This window comes from Scleropages formosus, chromosome 2 (assembly GCF_900964775.1).
Source record: "Scleropages formosus chromosome 2, fSclFor1.1, whole genome shotgun sequence".
In the NCBI taxonomy this organism is placed as follows: Eukaryota; Metazoa; Chordata; class Actinopteri; order Osteoglossiformes; family Osteoglossidae; genus Scleropages; species Scleropages formosus.
Window position 1 is genome coordinate 4,197,033 of NC_041807.1, and position 22,340 is coordinate 4,219,372.

The following is a 22,340-nucleotide window of genomic DNA, read 5'->3' on the forward strand; positions in this document are numbered from 1 at the left end:
TTTGAACTGAAAGCAGCATTGATTTTTTACATTATATGTGTCTATAGATGTTTTAACTTAAATTGTTTATGTACAGCAGTTCTAATGTAAAATTTATTAACTTAATTTAAGTTCAATGGTAAGATAAAATCTTGCAAAATAGAAGTTTCTGTCCAAAAATCCACTCAGTCCACATTCCAAAAATAGGAAACAGCTTTTTATCTTCGCCCTGTTCCCCTTGTCAAATCCTCCTTGGACGCTTCTGACGTAGTCTTGAAAACTTGACAGAATTGCAAGACTTTGCACTGTTCTTTGCTAGTTAACAAATTTATCCAAAAACAGTCAAAAAATACTTTCACTAACTTAAAGAAGACAAAATGAAGTTATTGTTTTTGGAAGACAAATAGATAGAACACACACACACATTTTCAGAACCGCTTGTCCCATACGGGGTTGCGGGGGAACCGGAGCCTACCCGGCAATACAGGGCGTAAGGCCGGAGGGGGAGGGGACACACCCAGGACGGGACACCAGTCCATCGCAAGGCACCCCAAGCGGGACTCAAACCCCAGACCCACCGGAGAGCAGGACTATGGTCAAACCCACTGCGCCACCGCACCACCCCGCCACTACGCCCCCCTAGATAGAACACATCCATTTCATATTTTAAGTCTCTACTTGTGTGTCCCTGGTTGAACACAGATAGTACGGGGGAGCAGGACCCTGATAAAACATGTAGCCATTAGCCTTGTCCAAGGTGAAGTATGCAGGTGAGCAGCCAAACCTGTGAGGTCCCACAGGGTTCTGACGCAGACGTACCTGAAAATGCCTGCACTCATTCTAGATGGCAATTCCAGAACATCAAATTCTCTGCTTCCAGTCCAGATTTCAAGTTCATCATGTACAGTTCTAAAATTTCCTCTCAGATCAGTGAACTGCCCCAGGAAAGCCTTTATTGACACAAAGGGCTCTCACACATGTACTGTAACCAGTTTGAAGTTCCCAGCCCAAAGCTCTACCACCCTATATGGTAAAATCTCACACCTGTTTTATTGTATATTGCCATGCTTCAGCTGTTGGTGTAAATTTTAGTATTCATCCGCAATTGTATGTAGGCATTGTATGGCTTTCTTTTTCACCATTATTGTAAATATTCAGTGTGGGTATAGTTTTGTGTTTTCTCTTATAGAAAGGGGTTTTAATAAAGTCTTTTATATGCATGCCCCTTTTATTTTTTTTTACTTTTATTCCCCAAGGGAGGATAAGGCGTGTCCCATTTAGTAATGTGGGTAGCTCAAAGGCTTAAGTATTCAGACCCCTTCAGTTTTCCACATTTTTTATGTTGCATCCTTATGCTAAAATTGGTTAAATTAAATCCCCTCATCACACTCAATACTCCATAATAAAAATGTCAAAACAGGATGTAAGAAATTTTTGTAAATTTATTATAAATAAAAACTGAAATATCACATCGACTTCAGTGTTCAGATCCTTTATTTGTTTAGTACTTAGTTGAAGTATCTTTGGCAGCAATTACAACTTTGAGTCTTCTTAGGTATGACATGACAAGCTTTGCACATTTTGCTTTTCTGCCATTCTTCTCTACAAATCCTCTCAAGCTCTACCAGGTTGGATGGGACTGTCGGTGGACAATTATTTTTTCAGGTTTCTCCAGAGATGTTCAGTTGGTTTCAAACTGGCTGGGCCACTCAAGGACATTCACAGAGTTGTCCATAAGCTACTCCTGTGTTGTCTTTGCTTTGTGTTTAAGGTTATTGTCCCCAAGATCCAAAACAAGTTTTCATTAAGGATATGTCTGTACTTTGCTTCATTCAGCTTTCCCTGACTAGTCTTTTAGTCCCTGCTGCTGAAAAACAGCACCACAGCATGATACTGTCATTACCACGCTTCACTGTTGGGATGGTATTGTGCAGGTGATGAGCAGTGCCTGGTTTCCTCCACACATGACACTTAGAATTGAGGCCAAACAGCTCAGTCTTGGTTTCTTACAGTCAGAGTCCATTAGGTGCCTTTCTGCAAACTCCAAGCAGGCTTTCATGTCTCTTTTACTAAGGAAAGGCTTCCATCTGACCACTCTGCCATAAAGCCCAGATTGGTTGAGTGTTGTAGTGATGCTGTCCTTCTGGAGTTTCTCCCATCTCCTCACAGAATCTCAGTCGGGTTCTTGGATCACCTCTCTTGCCAAGGCCCTTCTCCCAGATTGCTAGTTTGGCCAAGCGGCCAGCTCTAGGAAGCGTCGTGGTTGTTCAAAGCTTCTTCCACTTAAGAATTATGAAGGCCTCTGTGCTCTTGGGAACCTTTAATGCTACAGAAATTTTTGTAGCCTTCCCCAGATCTCTGCCTCAACACAGTCGTATCTCTAAGCTCTGCACGAAATTCCTTTGCTCTCATAGCTTGGCCTGTGCTCTGGTACACACTGTCAACTGTGGGACCTTATATAGACAGGTGCGTGTCTTTCAGAATCATGTTGAATCAATTAAATTTACAACAGGTAGAGTCCAAACAAGCTGTAGAAAAATTTAAAAAATGATCAAAAGAAATGAGATTTGCCTCAGCTAAATTTCAAATATCAAAACAAAGGGACTAAATTATAAGGTCAATGTGATATTTCAGTTTTTTATTTTTAATACACACACACACATTGTCGGAACCGCTTGTCCCATACAGGGTCGCGGGGAGCTGGAGCCTAACCCAGCAACAAAGGGCGTAAGGCTGGAGGGGGAGGGGACACACCCAGGACAGGACGCCAGTCCATCACAAGGCACCCCAAGCAGGACTCGAACCCCAGACCCATGGGAGAGCAGGACTTGGTCCAACCCACTGCGCCACTGCATCCCCCTTTATTTTTAATAAATTTCCAAAAAATTGTAAAATCATTGTTTCGCTTTATCATCATGGGTATTGAGTATAGACCAATGAGGGAAAAAGTGAATTTGAACAATTTTGGCATACGGCTGCAAAATGAAAATTGAAAAAGTGAATGGGCCTGAATTCTTTTTGAATGCACTGTATGAGGAATATCAAGTGATGTTTTTGTACTGTCATTGAATTTTGCATATTCAGTTGTAACTTAAGATTTTTTTTCCAATATCTGTTCATATTACAGGAGAGCTGTAATGTGGAGTTTTATTAAATTTATTCAATACTTATTTGGATTATGGTGTCTGACAAACTGACATTTTGAGAATCACGTATCTGCATTTAGGGGGGTGCAGTGGCGCAGTGGGTTGGACTGGGTCCTGCTCTCTGGTGGGTTTGGGGTTTGAGTCCTGCTTGGGGTGCCTTGCGGTGGACTGGTGTCCTGTCCTGTCCTGGGTGTGTCCCCTCCCCCTCCGGCCTTACGCCCTGTGTTGCTGGGTAGGCTCCGGTTCCCTGCGACCCTGTATGGGACAAGCGGTTCAGAAAGAGAGTGTGTGTGTGTGTGTGTGTGTGTGTGTGTGTGTGTGTGTGTGTGTGTGTGTGTGTGTGTGTGTGTGTGTGCGTGCGTGCGTGCGTGCGCATTTATGTCTCTCTGTTTGTTGGTGACTGGTATGTCGCTTTGGATAAAAGTGGCTGCTAAATGAATAAATGTAAATTGAAAAAAAAAGCGACACTAGGATGTTTATTTTTCCCCATTGCCAAAAGTTTTGTTAGGAATTTTTGAGGGGAACAAAATAAACCATCTAATAATGAAATGTGAAATAATGTAATTATTTGTATGATGGCCAGTGCCTGTAGACAATACACAGACAGCACAACTGTAATTTGCAAAGTTGTTGCTGCAGTCCCACACACCGGCTGAAAAAGGCACCGGCCTTTGGGACATCACCAGGAGGCACGCACGCGCGCGCTCGCAAACACACACACACACACACACACACACACACATTTTCTGAACCGCTTGTCCCATGCGGGGTCGCGGGGAGCCGGAGCCTAACCCAGCAGCTCAGGGCGTAGGCTGGAGGGGGAGGGGACACACCCAGGACAGGACGCCAGTCCGTCGCAAGGCACCCCAAGCGGGACTCGAACCCCAGACCCACCGGAAAGCAGGACCCGGTCCAACCCACTGCGCCACCGCGCCCCCCTCCACCAGGAGGCAGTACTGTGTTAATTACACGAGCATGCGCAGAGAGGTTTTATCGGCACGTTTTAGCAAAAACTACATTCCGCTTACAGTGCTCGTCAATCAGCGTATAAACGATGCCCAGTGGATGTTACGCGTTTGGTAAATACGATTTGGTCGGATATTCCGTGATGTTTCTGGGGATGCTAACCGACCTTATGAAACACGTTTAACACGTAAGGCTAGACTGGGTGACATATTTATTTGCAAACGTTGCAGTAACATACGCTTCTGCGGATATGGAAGGTGTAGTTACCCACTCCCGCATTAAGCTGTTCGTCTGAAGAAGGGCGGGACTTTGTAGTCGCGACATTCGAGGCATCTCCGCTTGCAGTCCCGCCGGTTGAGGCGGGGGGGGGCTCCCTCGCTGTCGTCATCAAGCCGTTCTCTCACCGCGAGCACAAGCGAGAAGCTGGCAATCGGGTGATTCGACGAGGGCGGCGCCAGGCAGGAAGCCGTGCCGCTCATTGCCTTTCACAATTCGCCGGCAGCCGTGATCGTACGCTGAATCCGCGTTATCTGCATTTATCGTTGCAATCGCAAAAAGAAGAAGAAAAAAAAAAACTTCCAGTTTATCATCAGCTGCGCGGGGTTTAACGGGCGTCTGTATGCCACACAGTGAAGACACAGCCATTAATCAGACAGCTAAGTGAATCTAAAGCATGGAAACAGAGATCCACGTGCCGGTTGGTTCGCCGATTATCAGAAAATTTCCAATCTTTGTAGATGAACATAATGTCACGCCGGGCGCGATGAAACTGATACAGGAACTCCGACCGGCGTGGGACATCAGTCTCGTCAAAACCAAGGTAGGCTGAGTGTGACACACTTGTCACCGGTACAAAGCGTCAGCAGCTGGCTTGTCCACCAAGCAGTGTGTTTCGGCATCATCCCGGCGTCGTCGTGAAACTGCAGCGACCTTTTTGCTATTTTATTGTACATGATGATCATGATGTCGACTGCAGTTTCATACGAAGACCAAAACCGTATTGCGGGTTACGTTAATCTCCCCGTCTCACCCCAGCTGACCCCACCTAGAACGTGGCGTTTTATTTTAATAGCAGTCGTTCTATTAATATAGTCATTGGCTGTGCGCACTTAACCATAGTTTGAGGGTAGTGTACTGATGAGTTGTGGATGAGATAAGGGGTCAGGTGGCTGTTGTCATGGTGCTGTATAGTGGGGGAGGGTCAACGTCACCCTCCAGCCTCCGTGACGTCACTGTATATGTAGTTCCCCGATGATTGAACACGAATTTCATTCATGATAGGTTTTCATCAGGCTCATTTATATGCACTGAGAGGACATTTAGGTCTAACTTCAGATGTGAAATTATCTCAGATTTTTTTTTAATTAAAAAAAGTATCTGCGGACCTGCTTATTTGTCCAAAACAGGATGTGGCATCCGGTGCCCAAAGCTTTTAAACTATGTTTTTACAATACTGTGCATATCATAAGCAAATGAACAGATAGTTATCAAATATCATTGCACGCAGGAATTTGCTTGTTGTCATACTATATTCTACTCATACTATTTCCATATTCCCTATTCAGTAGTAAAATGGCATGTGCAGAAGCAGGTCTACTGTAGAATATGATTTGATTAAAACTTTGTCTCACAGTTGTTATGCTTTTTAAAAAAAAAAGATCAAACTATTTTACTAATTGCAGATTGCATTTGTTTGGCAAAATAAGACTATTAGGTATAGTAGACATCATGGCCAGATCATAACTAGATATGAGATATCATTATATCTCTCACACACACACACGCACATTGTCTGAAGCCGCTTGTCCCCATCGGGGTTGCGGCGAACCAGAGCCTAACCCAGCAACACAGAGCGCAAGGCTGGAGGGGGAGGGGACACACCCAGGACAGGACTCCAGTCCATTGCAAGGCACCCCAAGCGGGACTCGAACCGCAGACCCAGCGGAGAGCGGGACCTGGTCAAACCCGCTGCGCCACCATGCACCCCCCTCATTATATCTCTAAATATTCAAAAAGTTTTGAATATTTCTTAACCCCATTGCAGTAATACTGTCATGCATGCTTTTTATTCACTGAAATGGTATAGCCTGTTTCTGTGACTTTGCAATTTCAGCTATTAAATACATCTTGAAATATTTTACCTGCACCTTTTTTCTCTTTTATGACATATTTACTTTAGTACTCTCCATGTATTATAATTGGCCTAGTAAATTTGTCAGAGCTACAGAGTAAGGCATTTGTAATTGTATTTACACTGGATTCTAATAATGAGACATAGGTTCAAGGTAAACTTCCTCCTCTCTGTCTGGTTACCCTTTTTGGTGGGTGGTCTCTAAGCAACAATATATCACCTGTCAGTCACTTGTGGGTGTGATTGTACTTGTCTAATCTTTTACATCTTAAGGCTCATCCCACCTGCTCTGTCTTGACCAAAAGGTTAAATGCTGAGGATCACTTATGTTATCAGCAGCACCTCTTTCTTAGGCCAAGAGGACCAAGTTCTGTGGATAGATACATTTGCTTGCAGTTCTGATATCTGAAATGGCTGCGAAGCCTCTAATATATACAGTAAATAGTGCTTCTCTTATTAGTATAAATGTAATAAGAAGCAGCTTATTTTGAACCCTTGTTTCCCCACAAATCATAAGAACTGTTAAAGTCACTAGGCCCTTTCACTACATGAATTTCACGAATTGCAGCACATGCCAGCTCAACCATTTATTGAAACCCAGAGTTACACTACTAGAAGCTGCGCACCAACATTTTAGCTAGATCATAGTGACCTCGGTGAAAGACATGGGAGTGGGTGTTTACATCGCAGCGCCAGTCAGTGTGATTGGACAGGAGGAAAGCAGCTATTGTGATGGCTTATCATTGCTTTGATAGTAACATTCCAAAACATTGTCTCTCATGAAGGCCACATTCCCTTCCACCTTCTCTTTTAACCTTAATCCACATTAGGAGGGTTTCAGATATTTAAACCATTGCTGTGGATTCGGGTCAGAAGCAATTATTGGGTTACTGGAGTTGGTAAAAATGTACAGACTCCGACACTGTACCATATATGCCGCCGTATAAGTCTATCTGGCGTACAACCCCCAAAAATTAGAGGTGTAATATAGGTTTAGGCCTGTATTTGCACGATAAATCGACCCCCCAAAATAATGTACAACTTTTGGACAGTGCTGTTGAGTCAGTGTTGGAAGCAGTTATTGGGTTACTGGAGTCGGATTCGAAGGTTTTGTGAACCGACTCCACAGCCCTGGTTTAAACATTGAAAAACTTAATTTTTGTTTAACCTCTTGCACCTGTTTATATACAGGCGCTCCCTATTTCCTATGGGGTTACGTTCCTTGAAACCCATAGCAAGTCGGAAATATCATGAGTCGAAAATGCATTTAGTACACCTAACCTACTGAACATCTTAGCCTACCATACGTGCGATGGCCATTACGGGCTTGCCACCTTCATGCTGGGCAATTACTTTGAGTTTCTCCTCAAGAGTATTGCCCTCCACGTCTTCCTCTCACTAGTAGCAGGAGGCACAGATGGGTGTTTCTGTGACATTATGGATGCAGAAAACATAACCGCATGGCACACTGGGAGATGCAGATCGCTGCTGCTATCCAGCATCGCAAGAGAGTATCGCACCGCTATCGCCAGCTCACCATTGTAAAATCAAAAAAATCATAAGTCAGACCATCTATGTGTGTGTTTGTTTATATATATTTATTTCATGTAAGTGATGTGAAATTGTTCACGCCCCTTGACAAATGGATGTTAGTAAGCAATTACTGAAAATTAACATTTAGGCTACTTGAGGAAAGATTTCACAGATCACATGAACATCAATTTTTGACACACACACACACACACACACACACACACACACACACACTGACTGAAACCACTAGTCCCAAGCGGGGTCGCGGCAAGCCAGAGCCTAACCCCGCAGCACAGGGCGCAAGGCTGGAGTGGGAGGGGACACACCCAGGACAGGATGCTAGTCTGTCACAAGGCACCCCAAGCAGGACTCGAACCCCAGACCCACCGGAGAACAGGACCCAGCCAAACCCACTACACCACCATGGCCACAATTTTTTGGCATACCCAGTTTTTGTTCAGTTTTTTTTTTTTTAGGCCATTAGAGTGCTGAACAAATCATTACAGGCATAATACAAATAAAAGGATGGCTAAACATTAAATTACTACAATAACTATCTCACTATTACAGGTGTAAGTATGCCTACTCCCCATGGTGGAAAGAAACAAAAACACTCCCAACCGAAAGTCAAGGGATTAAAAAACCTTTGAGGGTCCAAGTGCCAGTGGCTGTTGACCCCTTCTGGGCATTCTAGAATTAAAAAAGACTTTTAAGTCAGTTTACAGGTAATCATAACATTCTTGCTAGGTTGTAATAAGTTGATATCCAAGGTAACATAGGCACATCTCATCCAGCATGGCATGCAGTCATCAGCTTTCTATTTTTGTCAAGAATTAATGATGGAAACCATCATTGTGTCTGATTGGTGGCACTAGATGTGTGAAACACGCAAAGATGAGTTGGATATACTGTAAAGGGACAGCTGCAGGGTGGTTCATTCAGTTTTTGTGTGTTCGGAGGTCTAAGTATGAAGTAAGTACAATGCCTCTGTTGTTCGATAGAATGCTACTTCCACGTTCCTGATCATCTGCCTCCTCATGTCAAAAATATGTTGGGAATGCCAGAAATGTAATAGTGGGCTTTGGGGTGACAGTGCAGCAAGGAGGGACAAGGGTATGTTCATCTCCCTATCCTGCAAAAATCAATGGGATTGCAGTCTAATCTGATTTTTTATATAAATAGTTTCTAAAATATTAACACAAGGTTTCAGTATTTGCAAGTTGGAAATTTGCTTAGGTGTGGACAGAGTTTGACTATCCCATGCAGTATAGTGAAAACTTGTCCCATTGATTGTCCCATAACCTCCTAATACCAGGCACATGGCTGAAAATTTAGTTGTATTAAAAGGTTTCTGTCTGAAAATGGATGATGTTGTTGTCTCAGTTATAAAACATCTCAAATTCCATATCAGTGTCATTGCTACCACATTTTATGGTGGTCCTTGAAGTAGATTAGATTGCTGCCATAGTTACATGTTTCTATTAAATCTCACTAGTGCCTTGTCCTTGTCCCCTAGCTCTTCACAGATGGGACTACCAATAAGCTGGTTGGCTGTTTTGTTGAGGAGCATCCAGAAGACGTGGTCCTTGTGCGAGTGTATGGCAACAAGACGGAGCTTATAGTGGACCGTGACAATGAGCTGAAGAGTTTCCAGGTACTCCATGCCAACGGCTGTGCACCCCGCCTCTACTGCATCTTCCAGAATGGCATCTGCTACGAATTTATGCAGGGAGAAGCCCTGGGAACACAGGATGTGAGGGACCCTGTGCTCCTCAGGTAAGATGGTACAGCCTGGAGAACAAGAGTGCTGTACAGTATTTCAACTAAGTGATTTTCTGTGCTGCCTCTGATACACCATCTTTACATCTGCTGTAACTCTGAAGGTTATGGCTCAAGAAAACCTGCTTATTTATGAATGTACATTGCCTTTAATTTTTCATATTTGTGTTTGCAGTACTTATTTGGCTATGTATTAATTAGCCTGAACTTTTTTGTCTGTTTCTTGGATAAACTTCCACCCTGTTTCCTGGAAAAACCCAGTTCAGCCTGGAGTCTTACAAACACTGCTGGTTTCCATCACTGATACAGTTTCTCAGTAAGGGATTATAAGGGAGTGAGTGCTCGTTGGGGACTGTAATTAAGCTTGAAAAAGGCTAAAAAGGGCTAGAAAGGCTGGCTTGAGATGCTTGAGCTTTTTGAGGGAAAGGGATCCTCAGACCAAGAGCATTTTTTCCTATTGGTGTGGGCCTATATCTCTCGCTGTGTGCAAGTGTTCCAATAAGCATTCATAATGAATGGTATCCGTGCGTCTTTCCATCCCTCATCTGAACCCAGAGCGCCACGTGCTACAATACAATAATAATGCAAATGATTGGTCAGGATTTACTGAGGTACCAACATACATACAGACAAATTAAGTACTCTACATACAAAAAAAGAGTTTTACTAGTTGCCTAGTTAACTGTATTTCTGCTTTTCACCAAAAAAAATTGCAAGCTTCCAAATAAAGAAAACTCAAGTTAGATGTGATTTTACATTTCACTATTCCTTCATAAAATAGAGAAAGTTTTCACTGGTATATGCATGAGTGGAAAATGCTTGTTTGGATACTGGATCATTGTAGTTTTTCTCATTTTAATGCAACACTTTAAGGGCAAATCAGTATTTCTGCTGAATATGTGTCATTTCATCAACACTTCTCTGTGATTGTACTTCTATTATTTCTGAAGATCAACACTGTACTTTCTGGGTGCCATTCCAGATATGTCCAAACACCAAAATCACATTTTGTTTTGACATTAACATGTTTTGAAATTGACATTACTGAGTAGAGTTTTGTGTAGAGAGAGAATTCCTGGCAAAATGTTTCAGTTTTAGAGGAACTTGACTGATAAGGTAATACATTGGTGTTTCTCTATGTCAATGACAGGCTGATTGCCACAGAGATGGCTCGCATTCATTCCATCCACGCTCACAATGGCTGTGTCCCAAAGCCGAACCTCTGGATAAAGATGCGCAAGTACTTCTCCCTCGTATCCACTGAATTCACCGACCAGGCTGCCAATGCCAGGTACTCCCACTCATCAGTGCTGCAGACTCCTTTGCCTTCAACCTAAGGGGGCTGTGTAGGGCAGTGAGTTCAGCTCGCCAAGACCACTATGATCAAATCTTGATGATCTGGAGAACAAAGGCATAATGCCATGCAGCGTGGTTGTCTTGGCAATAGACATTGCAACTGTCAGCAGAACATTATGGACTCACCTTCTTGGATAAGGGCTGCTGTTAAACTAGAATTACACCAGGTAGTGCAACGTGGCGGGTGAAGTACATTTTTGTCAGCACTGGGTGTTAGGCTCTGTAACCTTAGGGCCTAAGGAAGAAAACAAAGCAGAAAAAATAAGGAAAAAATTGAGACCGGGTGCAATCAAAATTTCAAAATTACATGTCAAAAACATAATTTCAGAATTTATAGGCATTTTCTAAGAGTTTCTTTCATCAGCATCTCCATCAGTCACGTGATTCAGCATTAGAGTAAAATGCATCATGTCAGTCAGTTCAGCTTGCATTTATCCCTCTTTTTGCACATTTCAGAGTAACAGTACCTAGAACCTACAAACACCAAAATCTGACCCAGATTTCTGCTACCATTTCAGTACTTTGAGGAATTACTGTCAAACTACAACTGCTTATACAGTAGTCTTCTATGATGCTTTCATTGTCTTTTTACATTTGTTTATTTAGCTGAAATTTTTCTACAAAGCAACTTATGGTGTTAAGCCACCAGTAGTTATTTACCCATTTATACAGCTGGGTAATTTTACTGGAGCAATTGCACTACAGTTGGAGGTAGGATTTGAACCTGTGATCTTTGGAATCAAAAGTAGCCACTCTAACTGCTATGCTACCAGGTACACACATGTTGCTACGTACTTCCTTCGTATTATTGGGGACAAAATCCATTTGAACGCAGCTCTGTTAGTCTGGTTCACATAGGAGCATTGTAGAGGTTGCTGAACCATGTACCTGGTCTGTCCCAGACTAAATCCTTTGGAGCCTGAAGAGGAAAGAAGTGTGTCAGCTTGGTTCAGTAGACTGGTTTATATTTGGCTTTGCTGGGTAGGGGATTACCGCTATAAGCCCATTACTCCATTGAAAGTGACACCTGATTGGCTGGGCCAGGACATGTCTCTATAGGACTTAACCCTTTGTCATAATTAAGCCATATTTGTCAAGCCTCCAATTATAGAAAGGATATCAGTTGTGATTGGCTTGGATCTAGGATGGGAAAGAGATCTAAATGTATGTATTTTGCCCTTGGTGTAATATCTGCAGGACCTGTGCCTCAGTGATCAAAAGTAATGTTTTTCAGTTATAGATGTTGATGTGCGTACCTCACATACTGCACATAATTCTTTTGAAAAAGGGAATTGTGGCTACTGTACACCAGTTGTTCATGCTGCTATTGTTCTGAAATGTCAGAATCCAACAGGAAGTACCAAGCAAGGAAGTTTTAGAACAGGAAATGGCCTGGATGAAGGAGCACCTGTCCCAGTTGGGCTCTCCAGTGGTCCTTTGCCACAATGACCTGCTTTGCAAAAACATCATATACAATGCCAAGGAAGGTAAAAAAAACAGCAAGTTTAACAACTAACAGTTGGAAGAGTCTGGTTCCAGTTTTCACATTCTTTTATAAGGATAATGCAAATGAACAGTATAACATCAAGGTATGTGAGCAAATGTGTTCAACGGCTTTTCTCAAACCTTTTTCCTGCTAAGGCCATGTCCGGTTCATAGACTATGAATACTCAAGTTACAACTACCAGGCATTTGACATTGGGAACCATTTCAATGAATTTGCAGGTTAGTGCACATCAGCTTATAAGCATCCAGTACTGTTAAGATAGTTACAGTGATTCTAACTGGAAAGAAATAAATGCTGTGGATTATACAAATAATACTTTTTCTGTTACTTTAAACAGTGTTTCTGATTAGGAACAGTTTTGATATCTCATATGTTCAGACCTAGTGTGACTGACCATGCAGTTGTTTGTTTGTTTGTGTGTCTGTATGCGTGTATCCATCTGTGATCTCTGTCAGGCATGAGTGAGCTGGATTACAGCCTGTATCCCAGTAGGGAAATCCAGCTAGAGTGGCTGCACACCTACCTGCAGGCCTACAAGCACTTCACCAAAAAAGGAGGTGAGGTAACTGAGCGTGAGCTGAAGACACTTTATGTGCAGGTCAACAAATTTGCCCTGGTGAGTACCCCTCTTCCTCATTGTTGTCATCATCACCATTTTTTGATATTTTACTTTATTTATCCCATAAAATGTGTTAGTCTGATGGGAATCTTGAACAAATGAAAAATAAAAACATTTATCTTTGTTTTTATAACAATGGATCTTATCATTCCAAGGCATTTTTCACTGTATAGTTCGAACTAAGGGGCAGCTGGTAGCATAGTAGTTAGACCTGCTGCCACTTAATCTAAAGGTTACAAGTTTGAATCCCAGCTGTAGTGCCCTTGAGCAAGGTACGTACCCCAAGTTGCTCCAGTAAAATTACCCAGCTGTGTAAATGGACAAATAATTCTAAGTAGCTTAACATCATAAGTCATTTTGGAGAAAATTGTCAGCTAAATGAATAAACATCAATTAAATCATTGTCTGCAGTTCTAATGCCCATTTGATATAGTATAGTAGAATTTGGAAAGATGTGCATGAACTAATAAAATGTATATTTACAGTATGTAAGTAAATACAGGTGGTCCCTGATTTATGATGGTTCGACTTAGATTTTTCGACTTTACGATAGTGAGCTGGCAATAGACGTTCAGCAGAAACCATACTTTGAATTTCGATCCCCCCCCCCCCCCCCCCCGGGCAAGCGATATGTGGTACGATGCTCTCTCGTGATGCTGGGCAACAGCAGCAATCCGCTTCTCCCAGTCTGCCACTCAGAGGTGTGTATTAGGTGTATTAAATGCATTTTTGAATTACAATATTTTTGACTTCTGATGGGTTTTGCGGAATGTAACCTCATCGCAAATTGGGGACCACCTGTAGATGTGATATTTCAGACCACTTTTTGTTGTGCATACCTGCTAATTGTGATAGTAAGATCTAAGCAAATGGCAGTATTCCTGGTTAGAAATACACATTCCTGCCAGGTGAAATATATGTGTTTTTAATCTGAGAACTGCAGGATATCTGGAGGGTTGCGAGTGATTCCCAGTTCTGCTTTGTCCTTGGATGGGCCCGTTGTGTGGGGCACAGGCTGATAGCTAGCAGAAGCAAAAGTTTTCATGTGTGTCTATGCTGTGATCTCCATCTTTTGTGGCAGGCATCACACTTCTTCTGGGGTTTCTGGGCTCTCATCCAAGCCAAGTACTCTACCATCGACTTTGACTTCCTTGGGTAAGAAGCCTTTTCTGTGGGCTTAAACCTTCTCTACTGACTGGGTCACATTCATTGGCTTACTTGTGCAATGAGAATTTTGACATTAGCTAATGGATAGCTGATTGTTCTTGTTTGACATGTGGTAGATGGTGTAGTGGTTAGGATGCGATTTTGTAGCTTGAAGACTTTCAGTTTAAGTCCCAGATAGGAGTAGTTTAGTCATACACCTGGAAAATACCTCTAGTAAAATAGCAAGTTATACATGATAAGTGTTGGTTAAGCAATAAAAAGTAGTAATAAGAGCACTAATAACAGTTGATTAAAATAGTCTCACAATGCTTATGTATAATAAATATTATAAAGCTGAAATTTACACCTCAAAGCAGCAGGCAGCATGGAAGTTATAGCTGCCACCTGGTACTTGCTGGACCCTGGTTTGAGTAAAAGTGCAAACTTTCTCTGAACTGCTCCTGTAAAAATTAACCAACTGTAAGTACTTTAGTACTGTAAGTCACTTGCAGGGTGTGTGTAAAAAAAAAAAAAAAAAAAAAGTGTCACCTAAAAGAATTATTAGGTGAAGCTGGTAGCATAGAGGGCTAGAGCTGAAGACTTTTTACACAAAGGTTGCAGGTTTAAATCCCACCTCCAGCTGCAGTCCCAGAGCAAGGTACTTAAGGTAGATTGACCCACTAAAATTGCCCACCTGTATAAATGGTTAAATAATTGTACCTTAACATTGTAAGTTGCTTTGGAGAAAAGTGTCAACTACGTGAAGAAATGTAACTAAATTTCTCCATCTCGTATTATGTAGCATGAAATAGCATGCCATTTTCAGTATACTCTGCTATTTAAGAAGTGTAATAAATGCCTATTGTATTATATTTTGAGCAAATATTTAGTTTATCCAGTGCATAATTGAGTGACCTTTCATAGAAAGAAATCTGTGAATAATTCTCTTTGTTGCCTGACAACCTAAAGCGTAGTGAGAGACACACCCGCAATAGTGGGGAAAGTCACAGTGAAGACTGCTCTAAACTTACCTCCACAGCTGATATTAAAAGAGTTGTTTGAGGAGATGTGGCAGAAACAGTTTCAAATGAAAACAACATATCGCATTTCCACTTCCTTTGACGGGTTGTGGTTAGAGTACGTCATCTGTAGTAGTGCGCACAAAATCCACTGTTAACACAGACTGTAACAGTGTTTATTCCTCAAGCATTTTCTTATTTGACACTGACTGCGAGAGCAAACACTTTACACCTCGTGCTTCTGCCAGCCATTTGGCTGCTTGCTTTGCCCTCTATAGCAGTACATATACAGTATCAGTGTCTTGGAGAACTGAACAATTGTTCACCCTTTAGCACATCTATCACAGGATAATAGTTTGTCAGTGGGCTGTGCATTGAACTTGGACAAAGGTGCATTTAATGTCCTTTGACAACCATGTTTTCTTGTTACCCACAACAGCATGAAGTCGTGTAGATATAAATATTTGCATATCAGACAAAGGGAAGTAACTATATTGCCGACATGCATTTACACATTTTTTTTTGTTTAGCTTTTGACAGCATGGTGATCAATGAAGTTCAAGAGCTTTTGGCTTTGCTGTCAGATGTGAGCAACTAATAGGTCTCTTCTGGAAGATGGCTGAACAAATGCAGCTTTGTGAGCCATCTGCTGCACATGGTATCTGCTGCACATGGTACCTGAGAGATTTGTTACAAGGGCAGTGAACCTGACACATGCCTGATAAAACATTTAAAACTGCAAAAACACACACACACATTGACTGAAACTGCTTGTCCCAAGCAGTGTCATGGTGAACAGGAGCCTAACCCAGCAACACAGGGCACAAGGCTAGAGGGGGAGGAGACACACCCAGGACGGGACGCCAGCCCGTCACCGGGCATCTCGAGCGGGACTCGAACCCCAGACCCGCCAGAGAGCAGGACCCAGCCAAACCGGCTGCGCCACCACACCCCCTTGCTGCAAAAACAGTAATAGCTAATTATAAAAGCATAGCATCTCCAAAACTTTTGGTTGACCTTTGGTTTGGTTTAGTTGACCTTTGGTTGCAATGTTCTAATTCAAATTAAAATACTTTAAATTTTATAAGGTGTTTCATTTAGGCTCGTGAATGAACTTGACACCTCTGAACGAAGCTGCTACCAGGGGCATCACAATTTGTAGTTGTAAAAGAGACGGATAGCTGAGGTTCTTAATGTCTGGAGTAGGAGTGTAAATGGTATCTTTTTATATCTGCACCTTTCCTCTAGGTATGCAGCACTGCGGTTTAACCAGTACTTCAAGACTAAGCCTGCAGCCATGGCGCTGAAGACCCCAGAATGAATCCATGGGGAGTCATGCTGGAGCTTCGGTCCAGCACTGGTACCTTCTGCTTAACAGCAAAAGCACTTTTCAGCAGTAGGAGACAGGGATTTGCCTTTTTCAAGGGGTAGGGCTGTTGTAAGAGTTTGAATAAGTGAACTTGCTTGAGTTGAGGGAGGGGGCAGTCAGGTCCACCTGCATAGTCTGCCCTTTCAGACAGATATACATCTCATGCATTCACATTCATTTTTCTCATGAACCTCCTTCTGCTCAAGGAGGTTGCTGAGCAATGATTATTTTTGCACTAATATTCATTAAGATAAACATTCATGACATTTAAATTTAATCAGTAAAAATAGTCTCACTAGTCCACATCTAGACCCTTGTATTTGGCTGTTCTCATTGCAGCGTGGGATTTGCTGTGAAGATGTGCCACGGTCCTTGAAACAGTACTCTGCCGTCGTAGATTTTGACTGATTGTAAAATCCTAAATTAGATGGGCATCCAGGGGTTTCAAGATCATGCAGCTGCCTGATTAAGTGAGAATGATGTAGGAATGTCCAGGCCATTTTCAGTGAATGCCCCCTCATCAATTCCATTAGAGTTATGAGCTTTGTGACAAAATGTACAGTGATTTTTGGGGGATTTTCAAGGACTGTTCATTCAGGGATGCTTTTGCCTCTGCTACACCTAGCTGATGTGTCTCACTTCCATGTTTGGGCTTGACCGTTGCATTGTGACACCTGCTTGTTTAGCGATCAGTTTATTGTTAGTTTGTAACAGTTGAGAGCTTACTATGTGATAGAGGTTAACAGAATGAGTTGAGGAACATATCAGAAGACAGAAAGCAGCAAAAAAACATTACTCCACAGTAGAAAGTGTCCCATTGTTTTCCTACCTCCTTATGGGTAGAAGTAACTGGGCATCTTCTCTTTGCAGATGTTTTATAGTTACGGCTTCGGCTATTTATTTTTCCACTCATTGACTTGCCTGGAAACCTACCACCACCTGCTGTCTTTGTCCTCACATGAACCCATCCTCATTAGACTAGGGACTATTGCATTTCCGATGTCTTTCCACATCTCCACTTTCCTCTATGGTGATCATTTTAACGAATAAGGGATTGTTTAAATATTTTAAAAAGTAGAAATGTTGAGTACAAATTGAAAAGTACCATTGAGTTAAAACATATTAGTGTTGCAGCATGGCTTGCTTTTTTTTACTTTTTGCTAATCATTAAACCGAGCATTTTATTCTGAGCTTGTCTTTAGGTGTTATTTGCAATGACCAAACCACTTAAACCACAACAAATGACCTCACAATCCATAAACTGAGTTATATTATACTTTCACTGCAACTGAAGGACTCATCAGGAGTTATTTCTTCACTAGGGTTTTAGAGTTATAACCTAAAGACGTTAATTAATGCAACTACTCAGAGACTCATTCTTTGTATAAACCAGATATTGCATTGTTCTGTACCTAATTTAGCATTGTTAAGCAAATTGAAAGAAACAATGCTGGACCTAATGTTACTGTTGAGCAAATATTTATGCTGCTTTATATGTCATTCACCATTCACTTCAGCTGATTTGAATGTCTTATGGTTGAGCTATTAAACTGGACTTGGGGACCACAAAGTTGCTGTTGTGAAACCCAGAAAGACCTGTTGCTGTTTTACTCTTACAACATGCTTTCAAGTAAACATTAAGCTGTATAAATGGAAAAACTGTATAAATCTGCTAAAATAATTTGTTAGGCAAGTAATTTTGTACTCTAGTCTTAGTGGAAGCTTTGCTTTAAAGTTTTAGATTCTTATTTGGTCTTGGTGCATTTCAATTTTCTGTGGCTTTATCACCATGACATTATAACTGTGCAGTAGCAGACGTCAAATGTTCAGCAAAATGAGTTTGCTAAATATCATCCTGGGATGATATGTGCCCTTGCTGAACTTCTTAATTTAGCTCATCTAGATTTGGTTGCTTGAACACATCAGGGCCAGTCAACTCACAGTCCAGGAGTGCTGAGCCCAGTATGTTTTCATAATTATTATTTTTACATACAGGTAGTGAACCACCTACTTAAACTTACTGGAATTTTTGATGCCATTAAATTTCAATTCACAACCCTTGGCTGTATGAAGACAGCTGAAAAATTTGTAGAATGTACTCTCTCTAAGACTGTGAGTTAAATACTCTGAAGTTTAGTACTGTTTTACTATTTTCAGTCTTATTTCATTTAATGGTTGATGGTGAAATACAGCATGTGTCCGTATGTATTGTTTTCTCTGAATTTTGTAGTTTTTGTTACTGCAATATGATTATCCTGTTTGTTTCCTTGTTACAATGGGGAGAGTGTGCATTCTGAAAGAGTGAGTCGTGAACAGAAACCAGGCCCTGTGGTTGTTGGTGGGCTTTCCTGCCTCATGAAGCCAGACCTCATCACCGAGTGAACGAGTGATGTACAGCGGGGTGAGCCATGCCAAGGCCACCAGCAGTCCTGCAGGAACCTGGAACAGGCCCTCACATAGGAGGGCTGCAACCAGAAACCAGGCTATGCCCTTAAAACAGGGATCCATCTCTTCTGCTCAATACCTGTACAGTAACCTGTTGCTATGGCAATGACTTCTCCTTTTAAGTTTGGTATCTTGTGGAAACCAAGAGAAAGTAAAGGAGCTTAACTTCTGAACTTCAGTTGGCCAATTCTTGTCAATTGTTAATAAGCAATTAATAATTAAGTATCATAAGCTACAGTTGCTGATTAGCATGCTGCAGGCCCTCACTTATAAATTATTTAGAGACTGCTGATTAGCCTGAGTGGATTTTATTATTAATAATAATAATAATAATAATAATAATAATAATTAATAATAATATTAGTAGTATTATTAAATTATTTCTTTTTTTTTTTTTTTTACTTTGAATGAGAGATGGCTACTAGAATGTTGGAATGTCCTGGATTGTTTTTTAACAATGTGACCTAGTTTTTTCTGTAGGACCACAAAGTACCTCTTTCTGTATATTGTTTAAGCATTTCCCATTTACACTAATGCCAAGAAAAACATTTTGGTGATTCAGCACCATAAAAAAATAGACCTATTTGTACATCAGTGAAGAAAGGGGGAACTCTAAACAACTGAAAATTCTCTGCATTACTGAATATTAGGGTTTAATGCATTTAAAAATTAAGGACAATTATAGCATGTGAGGGGGGGCGCGGTGGCACAGCAGGTTTGACCGGGTCCTGCTCTCTGGCGGGTCTGGGGGTCGAGTCCCGCTTGGGGTGCCCTATGACGGGCCGGCGTCCCGTCCTGGGTGCGTCCCCTCCCCCTCCAGCTCTGTGCCCTGTGTTACCGGTTTAGGCTCCAGCTTGTTGTGACCCTGCTTAGGACAAGTGACTTCAGACAGTGTGTGTGTGTGTGTGTGTGTGTGTGTGTGTGTGTGTGTGTGTGTAAGTAACGTGAAAAACAAGCAGAGGTGACAAAGGTTAATGTATACATTGCTATATAAAAACTAAGCAATGAGGCGGCTTGTAAAATTAATATTTAATTAAGCAATGAAAATTTTGCTTGTTTTGTACAGAAATACCAACCTGGCTAGTTTTGAGGACTGTGGATTATTTTACAATACTTTGTAAATATACTGAACTGCTTAACTTGAAAAACTGTACAGGTTAAATTGATGTCTCTTTTTTCTCTGTTCAGTTTTTTGTACATGCCTTTAACTGATTTAAATGTGCCAGAGGACAGTGTTCTCCAACGTTGTAGGATCAGTGAGATCCTGATGTGAGCTGTGCAGCAGTGACGCTAAGCCAGAGCACAGGGTGTGACTCATGTAACATTTACTGTGGAAATATTGGTCTGTAGAATGTTCACATTCATATCTGTGTGCAGGAGGCAGTTAAAAATTACTGCTTAAAAAATTTTGTTTTGGGGTTTAACTTACTGTAATATTTAGTATTTATTGTGAATGTGATTTTACACTTTTGTGTTTCAGCAAAATGGATAACATGGTGAACTTTTCAGCATGGTGAGCTCGACATGTGCTATGTATACAATCACATCATGTTGCATATACACTGTTCTTTCACAGTAAATTATGTTTTGTCATTTCACCTGTGAGAAATATCATCTGCAGGTCTGACTGAAACATAAAGTGATTGTTCCTCATGATAACGAGAGTCCCATAACAAATATGACCTTTAGATTCTTTTTCCATGGCTTATTGTACTAAAATATAAGGAGCAGAACAGAAGTAATATGGCACATCTAATTTTTCTGTGAAGATGAATTCACTACAATGAAAATGGAAATCATTCCAATCAAATGGCCAATGGGTAATTTAAAAAATAAAAAAAAAAAAAAATGTAATGGGTAATCAGTGTTATGAAGCAGTTAGAAATACAAGCAGTAAAGACGTTAGTTTTTTTCATGAGAAAATGTACTATATTTGTGCAAATAAAAATTTGTTGACAATTAGGTTCATGTACCTCATCCCATTGTATACTTTTATATTCAGACTAATAAGCAAGTACATTGCTCAATGGTACTACAGCTGGATGTGGGATTTAAACCTGCAACCTTTGGGTCCAGCGGTAACAGCTCTAACTTGTACACAAAGAGTTATCCCTGTTTAAGCTGTATATTAACCAAAATAATTGGAAAGTATTTCAATGATTGGCTGAAAATTTTATCCAGAGTGGCTAAAAATATTCACCAGTTACACACCTAGATTGAGAATTAGAATTATATTCAGGAGCCTTTATAAATGTACTGCAACGGTTCCTAGCAATTTTCAAATTTCAGATAAATATCTTTGAAAACTAGAGTGTCTGCTGCATAAATACTGAAATGTCAAAAATGTTTAAAAAAGTGCCCGCATGTCAGAAAAAAAACACCATACAGGCAAAACATTAGGAAATCAAGAAAAAAATGTGACATCTGTGCATGGAGTATACGTGGGACTGCTGCACAAAGATCACATCAAATGTCTGGACAGGTAAGTACTTCTGAGAGATCAGATTTGTAGGATTTCATGGTCATATCCATATATGCCAATGTTTTGAAATGAATTCTCAAATCTGAAACACATGTCTTTAAAAAAGAATGAAGATAAAGGGTAATTTCCATAGGCCACGTGCTTGAGGGTGACGTCTCCCTGGTGGCTGTGCAGTTCTGAACAGGTACAGCGAGCTGTGGGTGTGCACATTTTCTCACTGTCCTTTCATTCTGAGGCTCAGAACTCAGAGGAGAAGTGGAGTCTGACTTACAGTATATTTCGGTCCCTGGAAGTCCTTACCACCTTGCCCATGCCAACAAATCTGTACGTTTAAAATTTTTCATATTTCTAATACAGACAGTTCCCGGCTTACGAACGAGTTCCATTCCTAAGTCTGTCTTTAAGTTGGATTTTTACTTAAGTTGGAACAGTTAGGTACAGTTTGTGTCTGTCAGTTAATCAAATTGTTTGTCTTTGTACACAATGTACCTTTCTATGCATAAAAAAACATTAAAGAAACACTTCCAGATACACTAAAACATCTTTAGCATAAAAATACAGTTATAATAAATGTAACTATAGTATTTATACAGTATTTATAATAGACATAGGAGATAAATTTCACTACAGTATTTATAATGGGGGGGGGGGAGAGAGAGAATGTGTGTGTGTGTGTGTGTGTGTGTGTGTGTGTGTGTGTGTCTGTGTAGAAAAAAACCAAAGAAACTTTGTTTTCCTTTCCAACGTTCGTTGGCGTTTCACTTTTCCGATCGCTTTATTATTTCCACTTTAGTTTCAATCATGATCATGTTCCTTTTCTTTGATGCATCACATTTACGCTTTGGTGCCATGGTTAGGAAGGT

At 41.1% G+C, this 22,340-nt stretch overlaps 1 protein-coding gene across 2 annotated transcripts; it reads left to right on the plus strand.

The window, feature by feature from the left end:
* The first annotated feature begins 4,144 nt into the window (after positions 1-4,144).
* etnk2 (ethanolamine kinase 2) lies at positions 4,145-17,478 on the plus strand. 2 transcript variants are annotated; one of them, XM_018758705.1, is made up of 8 exons: positions 4,145-4,911; positions 9,272-9,531; positions 10,685-10,825; positions 12,235-12,377; positions 12,532-12,615; positions 12,853-13,013; positions 14,098-14,171; positions 16,430-17,478. In XM_018758705.1, exons 1-8 carry the CDS (start codon positions 4,765-4,767, stop codon positions 16,500-16,502), a joined length of 1,083 nt encoding a protein of 360 aa, XP_018614221.1. In that variant the 5' UTR covers positions 4,145-4,764; the 3' UTR covers positions 16,503-17,478. The 2 variants fall into 2 exon arrangements, with proteins under 2 accessions (XP_018614221.1, XP_018614222.1); XM_018758706.1 differs by lacking the exon at positions 4,145-4,911 and having other exon boundaries at positions 9,344-9,409.
* Positions 17,479-22,340: the final 4,862 nt, after the last annotated feature.

Excerpts from the sequence above, each read along its gene's own strand:
- etnk2 (XM_018758705.1), top strand. The coding sequence starts at position 4,765 with ATGGAAACAGAGATCCACGTGCCGGTTGGTTCGCCGATTATCAGAAAA. Across the intron at positions 12,616-12,852 it reads CCATTTCAATGAATTTGCAG|GCATGAGTGAGCTGGATTAC; the intron begins GTTAGTGCACAT and ends GATCTCTGTCAG. Across the intron at positions 14,172-16,429 it reads ATCGACTTTGACTTCCTTGG|GTATGCAGCACTGCGGTTTA; the intron begins GTAAGAAGCCTT and ends CCTTTCCTCTAG.